At 48.5% G+C, this 17,187-nt stretch overlaps 1 protein-coding gene across 4 annotated transcripts in view; it reads left to right on the plus strand.

Annotated features, from left to right (window-relative positions):
- ttbk1a (tau tubulin kinase 1a) overlaps window positions 1-17,187 on the plus strand; it is a 28,618-nt gene that overhangs the window by 3,348 nt on the left and 8,083 nt on the right. For 3 of the 4 annotated variants that reach the window (XR_009956909.1, XM_062564450.1, XM_062564448.1), the window contains exons 2-14: window positions 3,691-3,849; window positions 4,623-4,770; window positions 4,987-5,060; window positions 5,253-5,393; window positions 6,685-6,789; window positions 9,697-9,762; window positions 9,916-10,008; window positions 10,355-10,480; window positions 10,586-10,740; window positions 10,892-11,102; window positions 11,214-11,386; window positions 11,590-11,930; window positions 12,126-12,307. Coding sequence is in view for 3 of the 4 variants with exons in the window: in XM_062564448.1 (XP_062420432.1) it covers window positions 3,691-3,849; window positions 4,623-4,770; window positions 4,987-5,060; window positions 5,253-5,393; window positions 6,685-6,789; window positions 9,697-9,762; window positions 9,916-10,008; window positions 10,355-10,480; window positions 10,586-10,740; window positions 10,892-11,102; window positions 11,214-11,386; window positions 11,590-11,930; window positions 12,126-12,307 (1,974 nt within the window). In the remaining variant the exon portion in view is untranslated. The remainder of the gene's footprint in view (window positions 1-3,690; window positions 3,850-4,622; window positions 4,771-4,986; window positions 5,061-5,252; window positions 5,394-6,684; window positions 6,790-9,696; window positions 9,763-9,915; window positions 10,009-10,354; window positions 10,481-10,585; window positions 10,741-10,891; window positions 11,103-11,213; window positions 11,387-11,589; window positions 11,931-12,125; window positions 12,308-17,187) is intronic. The other variant, XM_062564449.1, reaches the window with a different exon arrangement.

The raw sequence follows: 17,187 nt of genomic DNA on the forward strand, positions 1-17,187 counted from the left end.
TCCGAGCTAACAAGATGGAGGACTTTCTTCTCTCCGCGGCATGAGATGACGTAAACAGCCCGTTTCTGGCAGTAAGCCGAGAGCTCAGAGACATGTTCGTGTGGCGGCTGTTATCTGTCCAGCTGTAGTTTTCGCCATTAAACCCTCCCGAGGTGTAGTCACTCTGTGCGTCGGCCATAGAGCGGACTCTGAGGTGTACCTGGTTGAATCAAGCTTGACCCGTCACCCACCCCCCCCCACCCCCTCCCGCCACAGGCTGTCCGTATGAAACTCAGTCATCAGGGCGTTACCTGTTGGTTGGGACGATGGTTTTAAAGCCTCGAGATTAGCTTTTTGGCTGTCGCCATTTTGTTTTCTTTGCAACCGGTGATATAGAAGTGAACCAATACAGACGGCAGAAGAGTGACAGCTATAGAGCCCCGCCCAAGGCAAGGAAACGCCATTTGTTGTTAAATACACACACATATATATATATATGTTTTTCCATCCTATAATGACGTTGGTGCTCGGGCTAGAGGAAGGGGTCAAAGGTCACCAGGCCTTCGAGCTGCTTATGAACTAACGGTGTTTTGGTGAATGTGGCCTCATGTGGTTAAAGGTCGATGAAAACCGTTTGAGGTTCGATGATATTTTGTGTCCGCGGGTACAAAGCTGCTGTAACCTGACGGCCTGTCCCCTTATGCCCCCCCCCACTGTGATGTCAGTGTTTGGGCCTGTGTGTGCAGGTCGGACGGCTGCAGCGGTCAGCCGTCCTCCTCCTCCTCCTCCTCTTCCTCCTGGTTAACTGTGCCCTCTGTTTTGGCTTGTAGGCTAACACAGGAACAGGAAGGGTTTTGTCCCGCTCAGGATTTGTTGTAAGCCGTCAGGTTTTCCGGGAGCTCAGAACTATGGTGAGCTTTGGCTGACTCCATCAGATCAAAACTGGAATGATGCAAACCCGGCTTCTGGCACAGCACCCCCTCCCCTCCTCTCTCCCCCCTCCCTCCCCCCCCTCCCCCATGGCCGGTAACAGACTAGTAGGTTTGCAAGTGAAGAAGAAATGATAATGGCGAAGAAGACGAGCAAACTGAGGTTTGAAGGTGGACATGTGTCTGTCAGGATGTGTCACTCTGATCAGCTGCTGAGACGCTGCCGGACCTCAGAGTTTCTCTCCGTGCCGACTAATTTCACACCAGTGTCTATTATCAATAGTCCATAATACAATATATGTATACACCATACTCCAATATACAATATCACATAAACAGGGATGATACAAAACAGTAAGAGTTTGCAATACACAAAAATGTGATACAATATCACAATATTAAACTTACATACATAAAGCATAAAGTAACATACAAATATATTTGTTACATACTAACCTTATAATGCTTTACTAATAGGGTAGTGTCGAAACACCATATTATACATTTGTCGTACAATATGATACGCTGCATCATACAACAGTACATTATACTCCTAAATCACTATTATCTCAGTTCTGATTGGCCGGTTGCAGTGAATCTCTGTGGTCCCGCCCTCTGCTGTGATTGGCGGCTCAGCAGTGTGTTGAGGCCTGCAGCGGGTTTCACTACATCTCCAGTGTTACAGTGACTCCCAGCTGCGGGTCGCTGGTCAGCTGCTGCTGATGGTGATGATGATGGTGCTGCTGCTGCTGCCGCCGCCGCTGCTGCTGCTGCTGTGCAACACAGCTGTATCACTGCTGGTGCAGAGGAGCCTCCTTCCCAGTCCGTCCAGTCCGCCGGTCAGAGCTGGTCCGACTGGAAACACAGCGGACACCCTCCATCGTATCTGCAGTCCGCCTGAGCTGTGCATGCACTGACGACGGCCCGTGGCATATGCATGCAAGAACAGCATGGTATGGGGGACTGACATGCATCATTTAGAACTTCAAATCCCCCCCCCCCCTTATCTCTACCCCCACGGACTCACCGAGGGGGGGGGGGGGGGGGGGGGAACGACCATCATCCGTGGCTGAGACGTTGCGTCAGAGCGGCAGCGAGCTGCAGAGCACTGGAGGGACAGACGGGCGGTTCCCAGGTGAAGGCGGACTGCGGAAGGGACGCTCGGTGAGACGGGGCCCCCGCATCCTCGGCTGCTGACCCGCCATCAGGGAGGGGGGGGAGTCTGCTTCCAACTCATCAGCTCCGGTCGTGCAGTAATCAGCTGAGTTTTAATCAAGCTCTTTGTCGCTTGTGGACGAACCCGGACAGAAGCAGAAGATATTTTAACATCTGAACTGGGTACGATGCTGCAGGCCGTTAACCGTTCTGCAGCATCCGAGCCATAACCCAAACATGCAAAGGCTGTTCGGTTTATCCATGTAGTCGTCTTTTCGGGCAGGGCTCGTTTCCCGGCCGTTTAATCTCCAACACGCTCCACGCTTCGACCCAAACTCACTCCCAGTCAAGCCGTTTTTAATTTACGGCGGCTGTCTGGAGCTTTACGCGACTGAGGAGCCTGGCAGGTTTTACCCCACCATTAAACACTCACACCTGAATAACATTTCGATATGAAGACGACGCATTAGCTAACAGTGCTAACACTTTGGGCTACCATTAGGAATAATTCTACATCTAGTGAAGTCTTCTTGTTTCACTTAGCTTAGCATAAAGACTGGAAACAGTTAGCCTGGTTCCACCTACACGCTTTAAAGCTTAGTCTAGCTTAGTCTAGTCTTTCTTCGGTGTGAAAACAACATGTTGTGGTGTTACTGTTTTTTTTAAAAACATTTCTCGACAGTTGGGCGGTAACGAAAGAAAGAGTCCGGCCCAACCCTGTGAAACCCGGTAAAATGAGCACCTATCGGGCTGGAGGATTTTGTTCTCGTTGGCTGGCTACTGGTAAACTAGGCTAACCATCCAGTCTTTATGGTAAGCTAGGCTAACCGTCCAGTCTTTATGGTAAGCTAGGCTAACCGTCCAGTCTTTATGGTAAACTAGACGAACCGTCCAGTTTTTATGGTAAACTAGGCTAACCATCCAGTCTTTATGGTAAGCTAGGTTAACTGTCGGGTCTTTATGGTAAGCTAGGCTAACCGTCCAGTCTTTATGGTAAACTAGGCTAACCGTCCAGTCTTTATGGTAAACTAGGCTAACTGTCCAGTCTTTATGCTAAGCTAGGCTAACCGTCCAGTCTTTATGCCAAGCCAGGCTAACCGTCCGCCATGTTTAGTGGACGGACTCGACAGTCCCTTCAATGGAAAACGGCAAGTATTCAACAACAGTAGTGGTGGCTTGTGGGTTCTGGTGGGTTGGGGTTGGGGGGGCGCGGCCATGTTGGGGCCGGTTTCCGGTGCCATTCTGATTGTTTCCGTCACGTAGCGGCCCCCGTGGGGATCTCAGAGGATTTGGGACGGGACAAAGAGTGTCCGGCTGCTTCCTCTGCACTCATGATATTTGCTCCAGACTCTGCAAATACCATCACACCCCTGACACCCCCCCCCCCCCCCCCCTCGACCCCCTCTTCCCCTCACCGGCCTGTAGCCTGATCCAGCTGAAGAATGGCTTCTAATGGCGGCCAGCCATCTCTAATGCTTGTTGTTGATACTGGACTGCTGTGGCTGTTCCAGCTCAGGGCGCCTGTGGTCACACTGGGAGCCTCCCAGTACCAGGATGATGTGTTTAATTCACTGACTGTTGGGCCTTTCCCCCCCCACCCCCCTCTCCCCCTTCCTCCCCCTCACAGATAAATGGCTCTTTTAAGCTGGGAGCTGCTCGTGTTCTGTCTGGCTGGCAGATGCAGTGCCTAGTCCCCGGCCTCCAGGACAACGCCAACATGAACGGGACGTCCGAGCAGGCCGACATCCTGCCGCCAAACTGCATGGTCAAAGACCGATGGAAAGTGGTGAGTCCCCCCCCAATACACGCCAGCTTTAGCAGTGGAGCTCATGCACATACATGCATGGGATTCACATTAAAAGACACCGGCGTGATCCTTTTCTGAAACATGAAGTTATATAATGCAGCTCCTGTCTCGGCCAATCAGATCGCAGCGTGGAGCCTGCAGGGAATGTGCACTTCAACGATCCATTTACAGCGGAGCCACTGAACCGACAATGTTCAAAACCCACATATATATAAAGATATACATATACACATAGACACATAAAGTCAAGGAGGAAGAGGGGGGGGACAGAGGACAGAGGAGAGAGGAAACATGTGCAGAAGAAGGGAAGGAAAGAAAGAGGTGAATTATAAGAACAAGGAATAAGAAAGGAGAAAAAAGAGCAAAAGGAAAGAAATGAGGGAAGATAGAAGGATTAAAGGAGAGAAGAGATGCTTCCTGTTGTATTCTGGGTTGATTCTAATCCTTTGATGGTTTTTGTTTTTTTAAATGGTCTGATTTATTAATTTATTTTAGCAATTGATGCTTTTGTTTGTGGTCACTTTGTGGAATCCATGCTGAGAAAGTGAAAGCAGCGTAGAAGTAAAAAGCGGCGAAACAGTAATCAAGAGGCGAACAAAAATGGAAAACCATTAGGAAAAGTGAGGAAAATAAAGAGATATTGAAGAAGGAATGAAGCGACAATGGGATGAAACAGTTTGGATCCTGTCACGCTGAGCTCATCAGACCCAAACTGACCCAGAGTCTGTCCTGCCTCCTTTGGTCCGTTGCAGCTGAAGAAGATCGGGGGAGGCGGGTTCGGGGAGATCTACGAGGCCTTGGACCTGCTGACGCGGGAAAACGTGGCGCTGAAGGTGGAGTCGGCCCAGCAGCCCAAACAGGTGCTGAAGATGGAGGTGGCGGTGCTGAAGAAACTGCAGGGTGAGACGCCTTCAGCGCGCATTTAAACCCGGGTTAAGAGTTAGATCAGAGGGCAGATGGTGAGTTTTACTTTGACATCTGGTGCAGGAAGATCTTTCACTTCAGCAAAAGTTATGATACCGGAGTTGTTGCATTTAGGTCCTTCAAAATATACTGAAACTACCAATTTGACAGTATATCAGTTTTGTTATTTACTTTCCGTTTTTTCCCCTGCAGGTAAAAACCACGTCTGTAAGTTTATTGGCTGCGGAAGAAACGACAAATTCAACTACGTAGTCATGCAGCTTCAGGTGAGTCAAACTGCACAACGAAAGGGGGGCCTTTGAGGCTTTTATTGTGAAGGACATAAATACTGACTTCAGTTCTGAAGAGGTTTTAAAAAAATTTTTTAATTCTTTTGCAACAAACGATGAAATGTTGTTTACTTCCGCCGTGGTTTCCTTTGGCGCCGTTGCTAAGCGACCGTGTCCATGTCGTTGCAGGGGCGCAACCTGGCCGACCTGAGGAGGAGTCAGCCCAGAGGGACCTTCACCATGAGCACCACCCTGCGCCTCGGGAAGCAGATCCTGGAGTCCATCGAAGCCATCCACTCGGTGGGCTTCCTGCATCGCGACATCAAACCGGTACGACGGAAAAAAACCCTCTCCTCCCGCTTCTCTTTTGTTCCGTCGTTGGTTCCAAGCTCGCGGTCGACACGTCTTAAGTATGTGACCCTATTCAACTGGAGGGAGACGAATAAAGGTGAAGGGATTTCAATGTAAGAGGCCGAGTTGTTACATCGTTGGAGTGACGATCTGAAAACTCAGTTTTTTGTATTCAGATGGATGCTTTAGCCTCTTCAACCATTTATTTAGATGAATGCTTCATTAAATTAATCAAACAACATTAAAAAAAAAACACATTTTTGTCCAAATAATGGCAAAATGTTAACAATCCAACTTTGTGTTCTCACTAATTTCAGTATTCTCTTAAAGTACAATTTCTATACGTCTGTCTGTCGGCGTGTCGTCATCTGATTTGATGTGAAGGCTCAAAGTTTCGACGCTCGGTCGTGAACGAGAAAAAGGTCCAGTAGATTCAGATATTAATAAGCAGAGCTGGAACAAAAGCTGGAGGACCAACAGTGATGGAGAGGTGGATGAGGAAGGTCACAGTGAGGAAGAAGAGCCTGCACACCGTATATATATCCGCTTAGTAATGCTTATTAATGCTTATTATTGCATATTAATGTTCTCCAGGTCTCTGGTTCTGGTCCCATTCAGTTCTACACCGTTTGACCTCTTACACCCGTAGAATAATTTCACTTCCTCACAATATTTTTCCTCTCAGTGTCTGATTGTTTATCACAGTGAAAGTGGATAGAAGCTTCAATAGGGACACGCTTATTTTATTTAATTCTGCAATTTAAGTGTATGCATAGTGTATTTTTGAACCTGAACGGAATATTGAAAATGGTTGAGAATGGAGATTAAAGGAGAAAGCAGAGCACACTGAACCCAAACCAAACAATTCTCCACAACATCTGGCTTCCTGTCTCCATCCACTAACGGCTCAAAGACTCGGGGTCACTCAACGCTTCTCTCACCTCGCTGAGCGTCTGAACAAACTGTCGGGACTCTGTGCGAGTCCTCCCACACACTGCTGGCACTGTGCTGTGTGAGGGGGGGGGGGGGGGGGGGGGGCGCGAGTGAAGCAGGATGAAACAGGCCTTCAGAAGCGCCGAGAGAAGCTGTGAGTCAACCCAAGCCAAAAGAGGTCCTCGGGCTGCGGAGCCGTAAACGGGCTCCCAAAGAAAATCATCCCAGTTCGCTGCAGCGGAACAGACACACACACACACACACACACACAAACACACACCGCGTGGGGCCCCTGAAAAACATAAAAATGGTTCTGCTCTTGTTTCCGTTCCTGCAGTCGAACTTCGCGATGGGCCGGCTTCCCTCCACCTACAGGAAGTGCTACATGCTGGACTTCGGTCTGGCCCGTCAGTACACCAACACCACCGGAGAGGTCCGACCGGTAAGAAACCTCAAAGGAGGGCGTCGGGTCGGTTCCCGGCTTCTTCCTCCTCGTGTCGCAGGAGGCGTGTTTTATGGTTCACTTTCCCCGGAGCTGCTGTATAAAATCAACAGATTCATGAAAAGCAGCAGCGTGTCGTTGCTGCATTGCAGCACACAGCAGATTATCTGTTATTTATTGGATGTGATTGATCAAGATGATGTATAAGGACAGCCGTTGTCTGATGCGATTGAGGGCTTGAACGGAAAAGGCTCTTATTGTGAAAACTCTAAAATGCAATTCAACGTTTTGATTGGTTGCCGGTCAGTCGAAGGTCTGCTGTTTTTTGTAGTTTCACTGTTGCTGTTAAGTATATTTATATTCTTCTTCTTCTCTTTATGACGTCTGTCTGTCAGACCTCTGTCTGAGATATTCTTAGAACAACATCTGTGAGCTTCTTCCTCTTAATTATTCCTCCTCCTCCTCCTCACTTCTTTTCCTGTGTCCTTCTCTCCTCTTTTGTGTCCATCTTAACTATTTCCTCTCTTCTCCTCCTCCTCGTCTTCATCACCCCTCTCTCGTTTCTTCCTCTTGTTACTTTGCTCCTCCTCGTTTTCTTTCTCCCTCCTGTGCTCCTCCTCTTCCTCCTCCTCTTCCTTCCTCTTCCTCCTCCTCTTGCTGCGGTGTTGTGTTGCAGCAGTGAGATGAATATTTGATGCTCCTGCGTGCGTCAGTGGGCGAGTGACCTCCGTCTCTCTCTCTCTCTCTCCCTCACCCCCTCCCCTCCCCGTCTCTCTACAGCTGAGTCAGCTTCTGTCCACTGATCTGAGGGCCCCCCCCCCTCTCTCTTTCTATCGTTCTTCTCCTCCCCCACTCTTCATCCTGCTTCCTCTCCATCTACTTCATCCCTCCCTTCCTCCTTCATGTTTTGGCAGTACCACCTCTCTCTCCCCCTCTCTCTCTCCCCCTCTCTCTCTCTCTCTCTCTCTCTCACTCTCTCTCTCTCTCTCTCGCTGACGTCACATGACCGTAGTAAGGATTTCAGCTTGTTGATCTCCATCACTTACCATGTTTCCTTTTTGTTTGTTTTGGTCTTCTCCAGATTAAGTTTTGGATACAGAGACACAGAGTTTTCTCTACATGCTTTTGTTCATACAATCCTCTGCCTCTTTTTCATGGATCTCTCTGTTATTGATGTAATTTTATATCCTTTAATTAGTAGAGATTAAACTCTAACAACACCGTTTCAGAATGTTATGACTGCATCGTGTGATTTTATGAAAAGCTTTTACTTTGTGCGATGTTCAGTCTGTATTGATCACCAATCATCACTTCTGTTATCAATGATTTATGTCCTGTGTTTTATTTCCATTTTATTACGTTTCAGTGTTGTTTTTGTTTTTCTTACAGTTCCTTTGGACTTATGATTTTGACGTGCATGCCTCCCGTTTCTCCATCATCTCCATGGTTACCCTGGGATGTGAGTTGTTTCTATAGCAACAGTGGAGTCACGGCACATCACCAGCAGAACGCCGAAGTATAACCAGAAAGTAAAACCGAGAAAGAACATGTTAGTCACCATCAGAGACTAAAGTGCTGCTATTAATAGATCCAAACTCCCAACATTATCCACACACGTCGTCACCTCTTCATTTTAGTTTGTGGTACTAACACACAAACCAGGAATGTCTGTCCCCAATAGAGATTTTAGTAAGTGTGTGAATTGTTGCTAGGAAACACCTGTAGCCCGTCCAATCAAAAGCATCCTCCATGTGAACAGAGTCAGTGCAGCATCAGGAGCTTTAACATAACTTTAACACAACTTATAGTTAAAGGAGTTAAACGCTTAATTATACCTTTACTGGGTGTTTCAGATGCGTTTAAAATATCAGATCATATGTTTATATTCAGGTCAGATGTTCTGATGAATTGACCCTGTTAGCATGCTAACGTTACACTAATGTTAGCATGCTAACGTTACACTAATTTAAGCTTTGTCATTTAGCTACACAACAGTTCCACCTCTCAGCTAGTGTAATCATTTCTTGTGAATTCTACTAGAGCACAACCGGACCAATGTTGTGTTTAATTATATGTATAAATGGTCAGAGTCATTATACCAACAGGCTGATTTCACTTTGCTGTGGACGAAGTTGAGGCTCCAGATATTATTTATACTGATGATATGTCTGATAACTTTGAATGAACATTTTCAAACAATTACGTTCATTTAATTCATTTGTCCCTACAAAGAAGCAGTTTCTTTTTTGGAAGCTTCTAGATTTTAAATGCTAAAAGAACACTAACTCTAAACAAAATTCGGCTGACATTTATTAACGCATCCTGAGGATCGTCTCAATAACTCAATGACTCACAGTAGATCCATACATCCATCCCCAAGTCATGGCGTCTGTCCCCGTTGTCATGGCAACCTAAGCATGTCATCACATCCAGCTCACCACACAAAAATGACACACATCACCATGGCAACATCCTGACCGCCCCCACCTGTTCTCTGGAGGCTACGCGCAGGCCGTGTGACCCTCTGCTAATGTTTCTGTTTGGTTGTTTTTTTGTTTATTTGGTTTTAATTTACTTTTATTGGACATCTGAAACAATGAATCCAACAAATTAATTATTATCACTTAAGTTTTGCTTGCTCAGATTTCCAAGCACATATTTTAATTATAGTTTAATTATACATTTTAGTTATATTTTAATTATAATTTAATTATATTATATATTCTATCATTTTTCATAAATTAGATAACAATGCATTTAACACCTTAAATGACATAAATGTAATGTTTTTGGTGAACAGGATGTAAATTAGACCAAACTTTCTTCATCATGTATTATTTGTTGGAGCAGCAGTGTGTGACCTTTAAGAAGAGGGTTCAGTAGTGAACTCTGATGTCTTGTGTTCAGCCGAGGACGGTGGCGGGTTTCAGGGGGACGGTCCGCTACGCCTCCGTCAACGCTCACAAAAACAAGGTCAGAGGTTTTTCTCTTTTAATTGATTTCAGTAACAAATGTATTGATGCTAATATAAATATTCCACTGACGCTTGTACGTGTAACGCCAGCAGCGATGTCGTATAACTATGTTACAGTATTAACAACATGTGTGTTTGTCGCGTTCCTCCAGGAAATGGGTCGCCATGACGACCTGTGGTCATTGTTTTACATGTTGGTGGAGTTCGCCGTTGGACAGTTGCCATGGCGAAAAATCAAAGACAAGGTCAGACCGCCTCACCGGAACTAACCAGTAACACACTGTGTTAGCCAGAAGTACCTCTATGCACATAAACTACACGCTGCTAATACTTAGATTATTTATTTACAATAACCTGAAAGCACCTGGATAACTTGCAATAACTTGCAACCTTATTGCACCCAATAATATAGCATATTGTTTATAGAGGATTATTAATAATGCATGTTTGTAGTTTAGAAAGATGGAAAAATCTGCAACAAAGTTACTTGGATAGTTTTGAGCTTTACCTGTTTTTTTACATTTCAAATGTATGAATACAGGACTTTATGTGAATCCTTATTTATTATTTTTTGTGGTCATTTTCCTTTAGGAACAAGTCGGTCAGATTAAAGAGCGATACGACCATCGGATGCTGCTGAAACACATGCCTTCGGAGTTTAATATCTTCCTGGACCACGTCCTGGCTCTGGACTACTACACCAAACCAGACTACCAGGTACACATTGAGAATCCTTCCTCCAGATGCCTCCAGATGACTCCAGATGCCTCCAGATGACTCCAGATGCCTCCTGATTCATCAGCGCGTTGTTTTCTGCTCCAGCTGCTGATGTCGGTGTTTGAGAACAGCATGAAGGAGCGAATAATCACCGAGAACGAGCCTTTCGATTGGGAGAAGGGCGGAGGCGATGTCACGCTGTCAACCAGTACCTCCACCCAACCACAGCACAACACCCGACCCACCGCCGCCATGGTGGGGTAAGGACCGCGCCCCTTTATTTTTGTATGAGCGCCTCACTTTGAAGGGAAATCACATCACAAACGTGAACCGCGGCCAAAGCCCCCCGTGGCGTCTCATCTGTGGAGAATACCTAAATCACACCATCTCTCTCCCTCCCGGGTTCCTCAGAGCCCTCGTGACGCCGGTCCCCGGAGATCTCCAGCGAGAGAACACCGACGACGTTCTGCAGGACGAACATCTCAGCGACCAGGAGAACGCCCCGCCGGTGCCGCCCAGCCGCCCCCCCGGGGAGACGGGCGTCTCCAACGCAGGGGAGCCCGCAGAAGCCTGGGAGGACACGGACTTCAACCGCAACAGACTCAGGATCAGCCTGAACAAGGTGTGAACATCTGGACGGATCGCTGTACTCTTCTCGAGTACTTTTAAACGGACCTCTCACCCCCGGAGGTAACCAGATTGTCGTTGTGATGACCTCCTGTCCTTCCTCAAGGGTGCTCAGGAGGAGGAGGCCAGTCGGGGCGCGTGTCCCGTGTCGCCGGTGCGAGGCGGAGTCCCGGAGTCACCGACGGGTCAGGGCCGCTCCTTGCGGTACCGCCGGGTCAACAGCCCGGAATCCGAGCGCCTGTCCGCTGCTGAGGGCCGGGCCGACGCCTACGGACAGAGGTACGCGGGAGTCTGGCGTTGATCCTGGTTTTTAATTCTAATTTTAAGATAAAAAAACTCCAACATCCTTTGACTGGTCCTATGACTGGCGGTAATTTATAGTCAGACTTATCTGGACGGATTTGGGTGACGAATGAACTCCTGTCGAGGTCAAAGTTGAAACTCTAATATGAGTTGAGGTCTCATTTTCCCGTGTCTTCCAGGTCCAGGATGGACATCCTCGGCTCTCCTTCCCGCCACGTCTACTCCTCTCAGCCGGCTCAGATGCTGTCCGTCGACCCCGGTTGCCGCGGCGACCGGCAGGCCAGCGGCCGCCAGGAAGCGTCGGTGGGGTCGGTGGACCAGGAGGCGCACAGCAACGCCTTCATCCGCTCCGTCCCGCTGGCCGAGGAGGAGGACTTTGACAGCAAGGAGTGGGTGATCATCGACAAAGAGACGGAGCTGCGCGACTTCCAACCCACCACGTCGGGAACCACTGACGAGGAGCCCGAGGAGCTCCGCCCCCTGGAGGAGCAGGAGGAGAGGAGGAGGCTCAGGGCAGCAGGTAGGAGCTTTTGTATACGTGCTAGCCTAGCTCCTCCTTTAGCAACATGTCAGTTTAGCATTTAGACAACAGAGTTCGGACTTATTGGAGCTAGGCTAACAGTTTCCCTTGGAACCCAGTCTTTGCGCTAAGCTAGGCTAAACAACTCCTGGATAAGACCCTTGTAACTCTGGTGGATATTTCGTTTGGCTGCAGGAGGGGACCTGGTGGTCCGTCCAAAGACCCACACCAGGGACAGCAGCCGGGGGATGCTGACGTTGACGGAGGAGGAGGCGTCGAGGAGGAGCGCCGGGAGCCCCGCCCAGTCGCCCTGCCACTCGCTGCCGTCGGGACGCCCGCGCCGGAGAGAGTCGGAGCCCATCGGACCTCAAAGACCGGTAAGAGACCCAGCCAGCCAATCAGAGGAGAGCTGAGCTCTCCGGTGTTGGCGGACAGACGAAGACGAGGAGGCTCTGCCGCAGAGGCGCCGTCCCGCGGGGGAGGGGGGGGGGGGGGGAGGCGCTCCGCGGCAGCCGCTCCGCCCTCGCTTATCTGTCGGCCAACACGCAGCTTTGAGGACAAACCCGGCGGGAAAGGAGGTCCGGCTCGTTTCCTGTTTCCCTCTTTGGGGTTTTGTAAATAAAACCCTATCAGTGCTTCATGTTTCCCGAAAATAGTTCAAAAGGACACAAAACCTAAGTAAACTGTCAAAGCCCATGAACTCTCTCTTCTAACCTTAAGTCCTTGTTTTTAATGACCACAAAAGCCTGTGGACCCGTGCTGGATTTGTCCTCCAAAGGTGCCCCAGTGATGACATCTGTCACACGCCAGTCGTCCTGCGCTCTGGTAGATTTGACCACATGGTGGTGAGGTCCTGCGTGTGGTACCTGAAGTGCGTGTTGCTGCACAGCAGGAGACCTTTCGGGGTCGTTTGACCGAGGACACGGAGGCCACCGCGGCGCTCGTGATGTCACACTAACGCTACTATGTTATTGTCCATGTGAACTGACCCCTGCATGGCGGCGGGATGAGGCATTGTGGAGCCTCGGGGGGGGTCGAAAAGAGAGTTTGCGTCACGGGGGAACGCGGCGTAAACATCTGTCCTTCGGTGGTCGTTTGCGTTCAGAAGCACCGTTTCCCCCTCGAGCCTGTCGGCCTGCGGTCGAAGCCTCGTGGGAGCTGCAGCTGCTGGGTTTCATGTTGGCGTTTTTTGCTGTAATAGATCCTTGTTTTTCGTAATACACGGACAGAAAACCTGAGCCACACAAATTTAGATGCTTAGAGAGAAAAGGCATTTATTTTCAGATGAAGGCTGGAGTCTTTTTTTTTTTTTATTCACCTTCCTGCTCGGAGGTAAATGAGAACATCAACAGCACTCTCACGTCTACACGTAGATCAGTTTGACACAAGGCTGAGCTTAGTATGGTGCATTATATGCTGTTTGTTACGTATGACAACAATCCGAATATAGCATGTCAACCAATGCGCTTCGGTGGGTGATGTCACCGCTGGTGCGGGAGCTAGACCAGCTGTTTCCAGTCTCTATGCTAAGCTAGGCTAACCGGCTGCTGGCTGTGGCTTCATATTCACCGAGCAAACAAGAGCGTGCTGTCGATCATGTGACTCCCAGAAGAGGAGAGGAACTGTTATGGAGTCTGGCTGCGTTTTGGAGTTTTGTCGTCATGGGACAGAAGAGACGGTGCATCGTGTCTTCTATTTCAATATTTTCCATCTCTTTGCTTTCGCTCATGACTTTTGCTTTGGAGTGATTGTTTTATTCTGAAGGCGTGAATGAGAAGCAGCACTTCCTGTGTACGATGCCGACGCTGCTCTCGCCTCCTGCTGTGCTGCTGTGTTTTCCCATGTGCTCCGAGGGGGTGAAAGGGACCTGGATTCACCGGGGACACCTTCAGGGACACCTCCAGGGACATTTACCCAATCCCAACATCAACCACTAACCCTAACATCACCTCTTTACAAATGGGGGGGACGTACAGCTTCTGTCCCCAATTGTACAGGTAGCTACCAATGCAACTGGTCTTTGGTCTGAAATGTGTCCCCGAAGGCAACCCAACACACACACACACACACACACACACACGCACACACACACACAGGTTTGGTGGAGTAGTGGACGTTCAGGGTTGTGCGTTGACGTGTAGCGTAGCTGGTTTGTTATTCATTTATTGTAATCATGACTCAACCCTAGTTTTCATCTTTAACTTCATCCATATAATATAGAGATCTGTGGATGAGGGAGTGGTTTTTAGTGCGGCGGCATCTTTTACCGGCAAAGTAAATGCAACAATAACACCTTATTGTTCATGTGAAACTTCACTTTTTACGCGATTGATGAACTCTGGCCCGAACTGAAGTGTTTCAGAAGGTTATAAATATGTATTTTTATCAATCAATAATCACATTCACTAAACACAAAAAGGTCATCGTCATAATTCACTATAGCATTGACCAAATCTCACCACAAATGAAACTTAATTGAATCACAGTAAGAATAAAAGGTAACAGTGTTAAATATGAATAATGAAATTGATCCTTTATTTAAGAGAATATAAAAGAGGAGACGGAATGAGACCAACATTTCATTACAGTGTTTTTATTTTATTTGTGTGTGTGTGTGTTTGTGTATTTCTTGTGAACGTCTGGTTACATCAAAAATAATTGCCGAATCATTGAATTCTGCATTTATTTTTCATTTTAATCTCACTTGAGGACTTTTGGTTTTTTAATTTTCCTGCAGAAGGTAGTTTTTTTTTTTTTTTTGGGGGTAATTAATTAACACATTTTCTTTTACTTCCTACCCATAACTGTGTGTGTGTGTGTGTGTGAGTGTGTGTGTGTGTGACTCACTCACTCACTCACTCACTCACTAATACGCCCCGCCTGGTCCTCCGTACTTGGCTGCTGTTTACAGGCTGGACGTTATGACATCTGCAGCGTTTTAAAGCCCTCCTTTAGCTTCTTTAGCTCCTTTAATCAGAGCGAGCTCGCCGCCGCCGCCCGCCATCCAGGACGGCCTCTCTCTCTCTCTCTCTCTCTGTTTTTTTTTTTTTTTTTCTTTCTTTTTTTTATCGCCTTAAAAGTACACAGTATTTCGAGTTTGACTCACCCGAGGAGACAGAGAAAAGAGCGAGGGTGCCATTGGGACAACAGGAGAAGAAATAAAGTGATGTTTCGGGGTAAGCACAGTTTAGGAATAGTCCTTTACTTCTGTTCTCTCACTCAGTTTCTGTTCCTCCTCTTCCTCCCCCCTTCTGTTCAGACATACTTCCTCCCTTCTTTTCCCTCCGTCGTGTGTCTGTGTTTTGTGTGCTTGATGACTCCATCTTTCTTTTGTGTTCCCTGTTTTATTTTTATTTTTTTTGCATCTCCAATGGTGATTTTAGTTTTCTCCCTCCAGAAGTCAAAGAGCCGAAAGTGTCCAGGCTCAGACTGTCGTGTAGACTAGCGAGCCGCAGTATGTGGGAGTGTTCGTGCTGGTGTGTCCTTCTTAAACTGCCTTTTTTGTTTGTTTTTGTTGTGGGGTGGTGGGGAGGGGAGGGGGGATATTTTCCTCACCATTTGCCCAGCTAGAGGGATGCTAGTCTGACCAATCTGGCGACCCGCACAGCTAACAAGTCTATTGGCTCAACTTGTCCCGCTAACGTTTCTCGTAGCTTGTGCCGAGGCGTCTGATAGTTAGAATCGTAGACAGATTTACGCCAAACGCTCCCCACGGCTTCTCTTCCCCCGAGGCTCCACCCCCTTTTGCAGCCTTCGACCAATCAGCTGAAGGCTTTAGATGCGCGAGAGCACCAATCAGCTCTCTCCCGTCTAACGTCCGGTCGGCGTGGGGGAGGAGACGAGGGAAGGGAGTCCAAAACGGGAGTGTTGGGACGTAGCCGTAGGACAAAAAACATTGAACATTCAAATACATTTATATGTTCTGAGAGCATTGCGCTGGCTAACCTCCCTCCCTCTCTCTGATTGGTCTGCTTCGCAGTTGGAAGACGACAGACACCAACCGCGGCCCAATCAGCTGAGGAGGCTGGCCTCCTACGTCTTCTCCTCCTCCACCCTGGAGACGGAGCAGTACCCCCACGGAGGAGGCAGCTTCATCCAGAGGAGCCGCTCGGCCGAGAGCAGCCCCGCCCACATCACTGCCGCCAACGCCTCGGTGCGGCGCCGGCACGCCGGCACCCTGCCGGCGCCCGGAAGCCCGCGCAGCAGACACTCGGTGCTCAACGTGTCGAGGACGCAGCTGCAGCAGATGTTAGCCAAGCTCATGAACAAGAACAACAACAGCTGAGAGGGCTGAGAGACGGACTCAGAACACACGCACACACACACACACAGAGAGACACACACACACTGTATATGCAGGGTCAGTCAAACCAGAACGTAGAGCAAACGTAAAGCATTATTGACTGAGATACTGTCATTTAGCAATAGCATTTAGCAAAGACATTTTCATTATTTCGTAGATTTATTCTATTTCAGTTTAGTGTTTACAAAGAGTCCGAAGTGACCAAAGAGTTAAATGAAGAAGATATGCTTCCTGATTTAGTCTAATCATTTGGTCGGGGGCCAGTGTGTAGCACGTGTTTTTTTTTTCCACGCTTTTATGTTTCCACGGTAACCAAGAAGGGACAGACCGAGCCCTGGCTCCGCGGGGGGGGGGGGGGGGGGGGGGGCTTTCGGCTTCTTTTAGCTAGAAGCCGACGTGTTCGGGAAGCCGGCGTCGCGCGTTACCACGGCAACGTGTCGTCGTGGTAACGGTGCAGCTTCAGAGTGCAGCAACGCCCCCCCCCCCCCCCCCCCTCGCTGTTTATGACCTCGCTTGTTACCGCTAGCGTCCCACAGCACCGACCTCTAGGGCCTCTTAAGTCTGAGATTTTGGGAAGCTGAGACACTGATTCAGTAACTTGGCTGGTTTATCGCCGCCTGGTGACTCTGCATATACAAACACACCAATGTGAAAGCGCCATGATGTAGAGCCATGATAACGACACGTGTCAATCAAACTCAACAAGCCATATGACGGGCACGAAGCAGCACACGCGCACACGCACACACGCACACACACACACACACACACACGTAGCTCCACCGACTACTTTTTCGAGCAGAGGAACAGAAGACGAGGGGAAAACGGGAAATATTTTCCATGCAATAAACATCTGAAAAGCCTCTCCGAAAACTCCATGTTGCACACGCCGCGAAACCGGAGGAAACAACGCGAGACTCAACACCTCCAACGTGTCTGCGAAGAAGAGGAAAC

The sequence above is a fragment of the Pungitius pungitius genome, chromosome 9, assembly GCF_949316345.1.
Source record: "Pungitius pungitius chromosome 9, fPunPun2.1, whole genome shotgun sequence".
Taxonomy (NCBI): domain Eukaryota; kingdom Metazoa; phylum Chordata; class Actinopteri; order Perciformes; family Gasterosteidae; genus Pungitius; species Pungitius pungitius.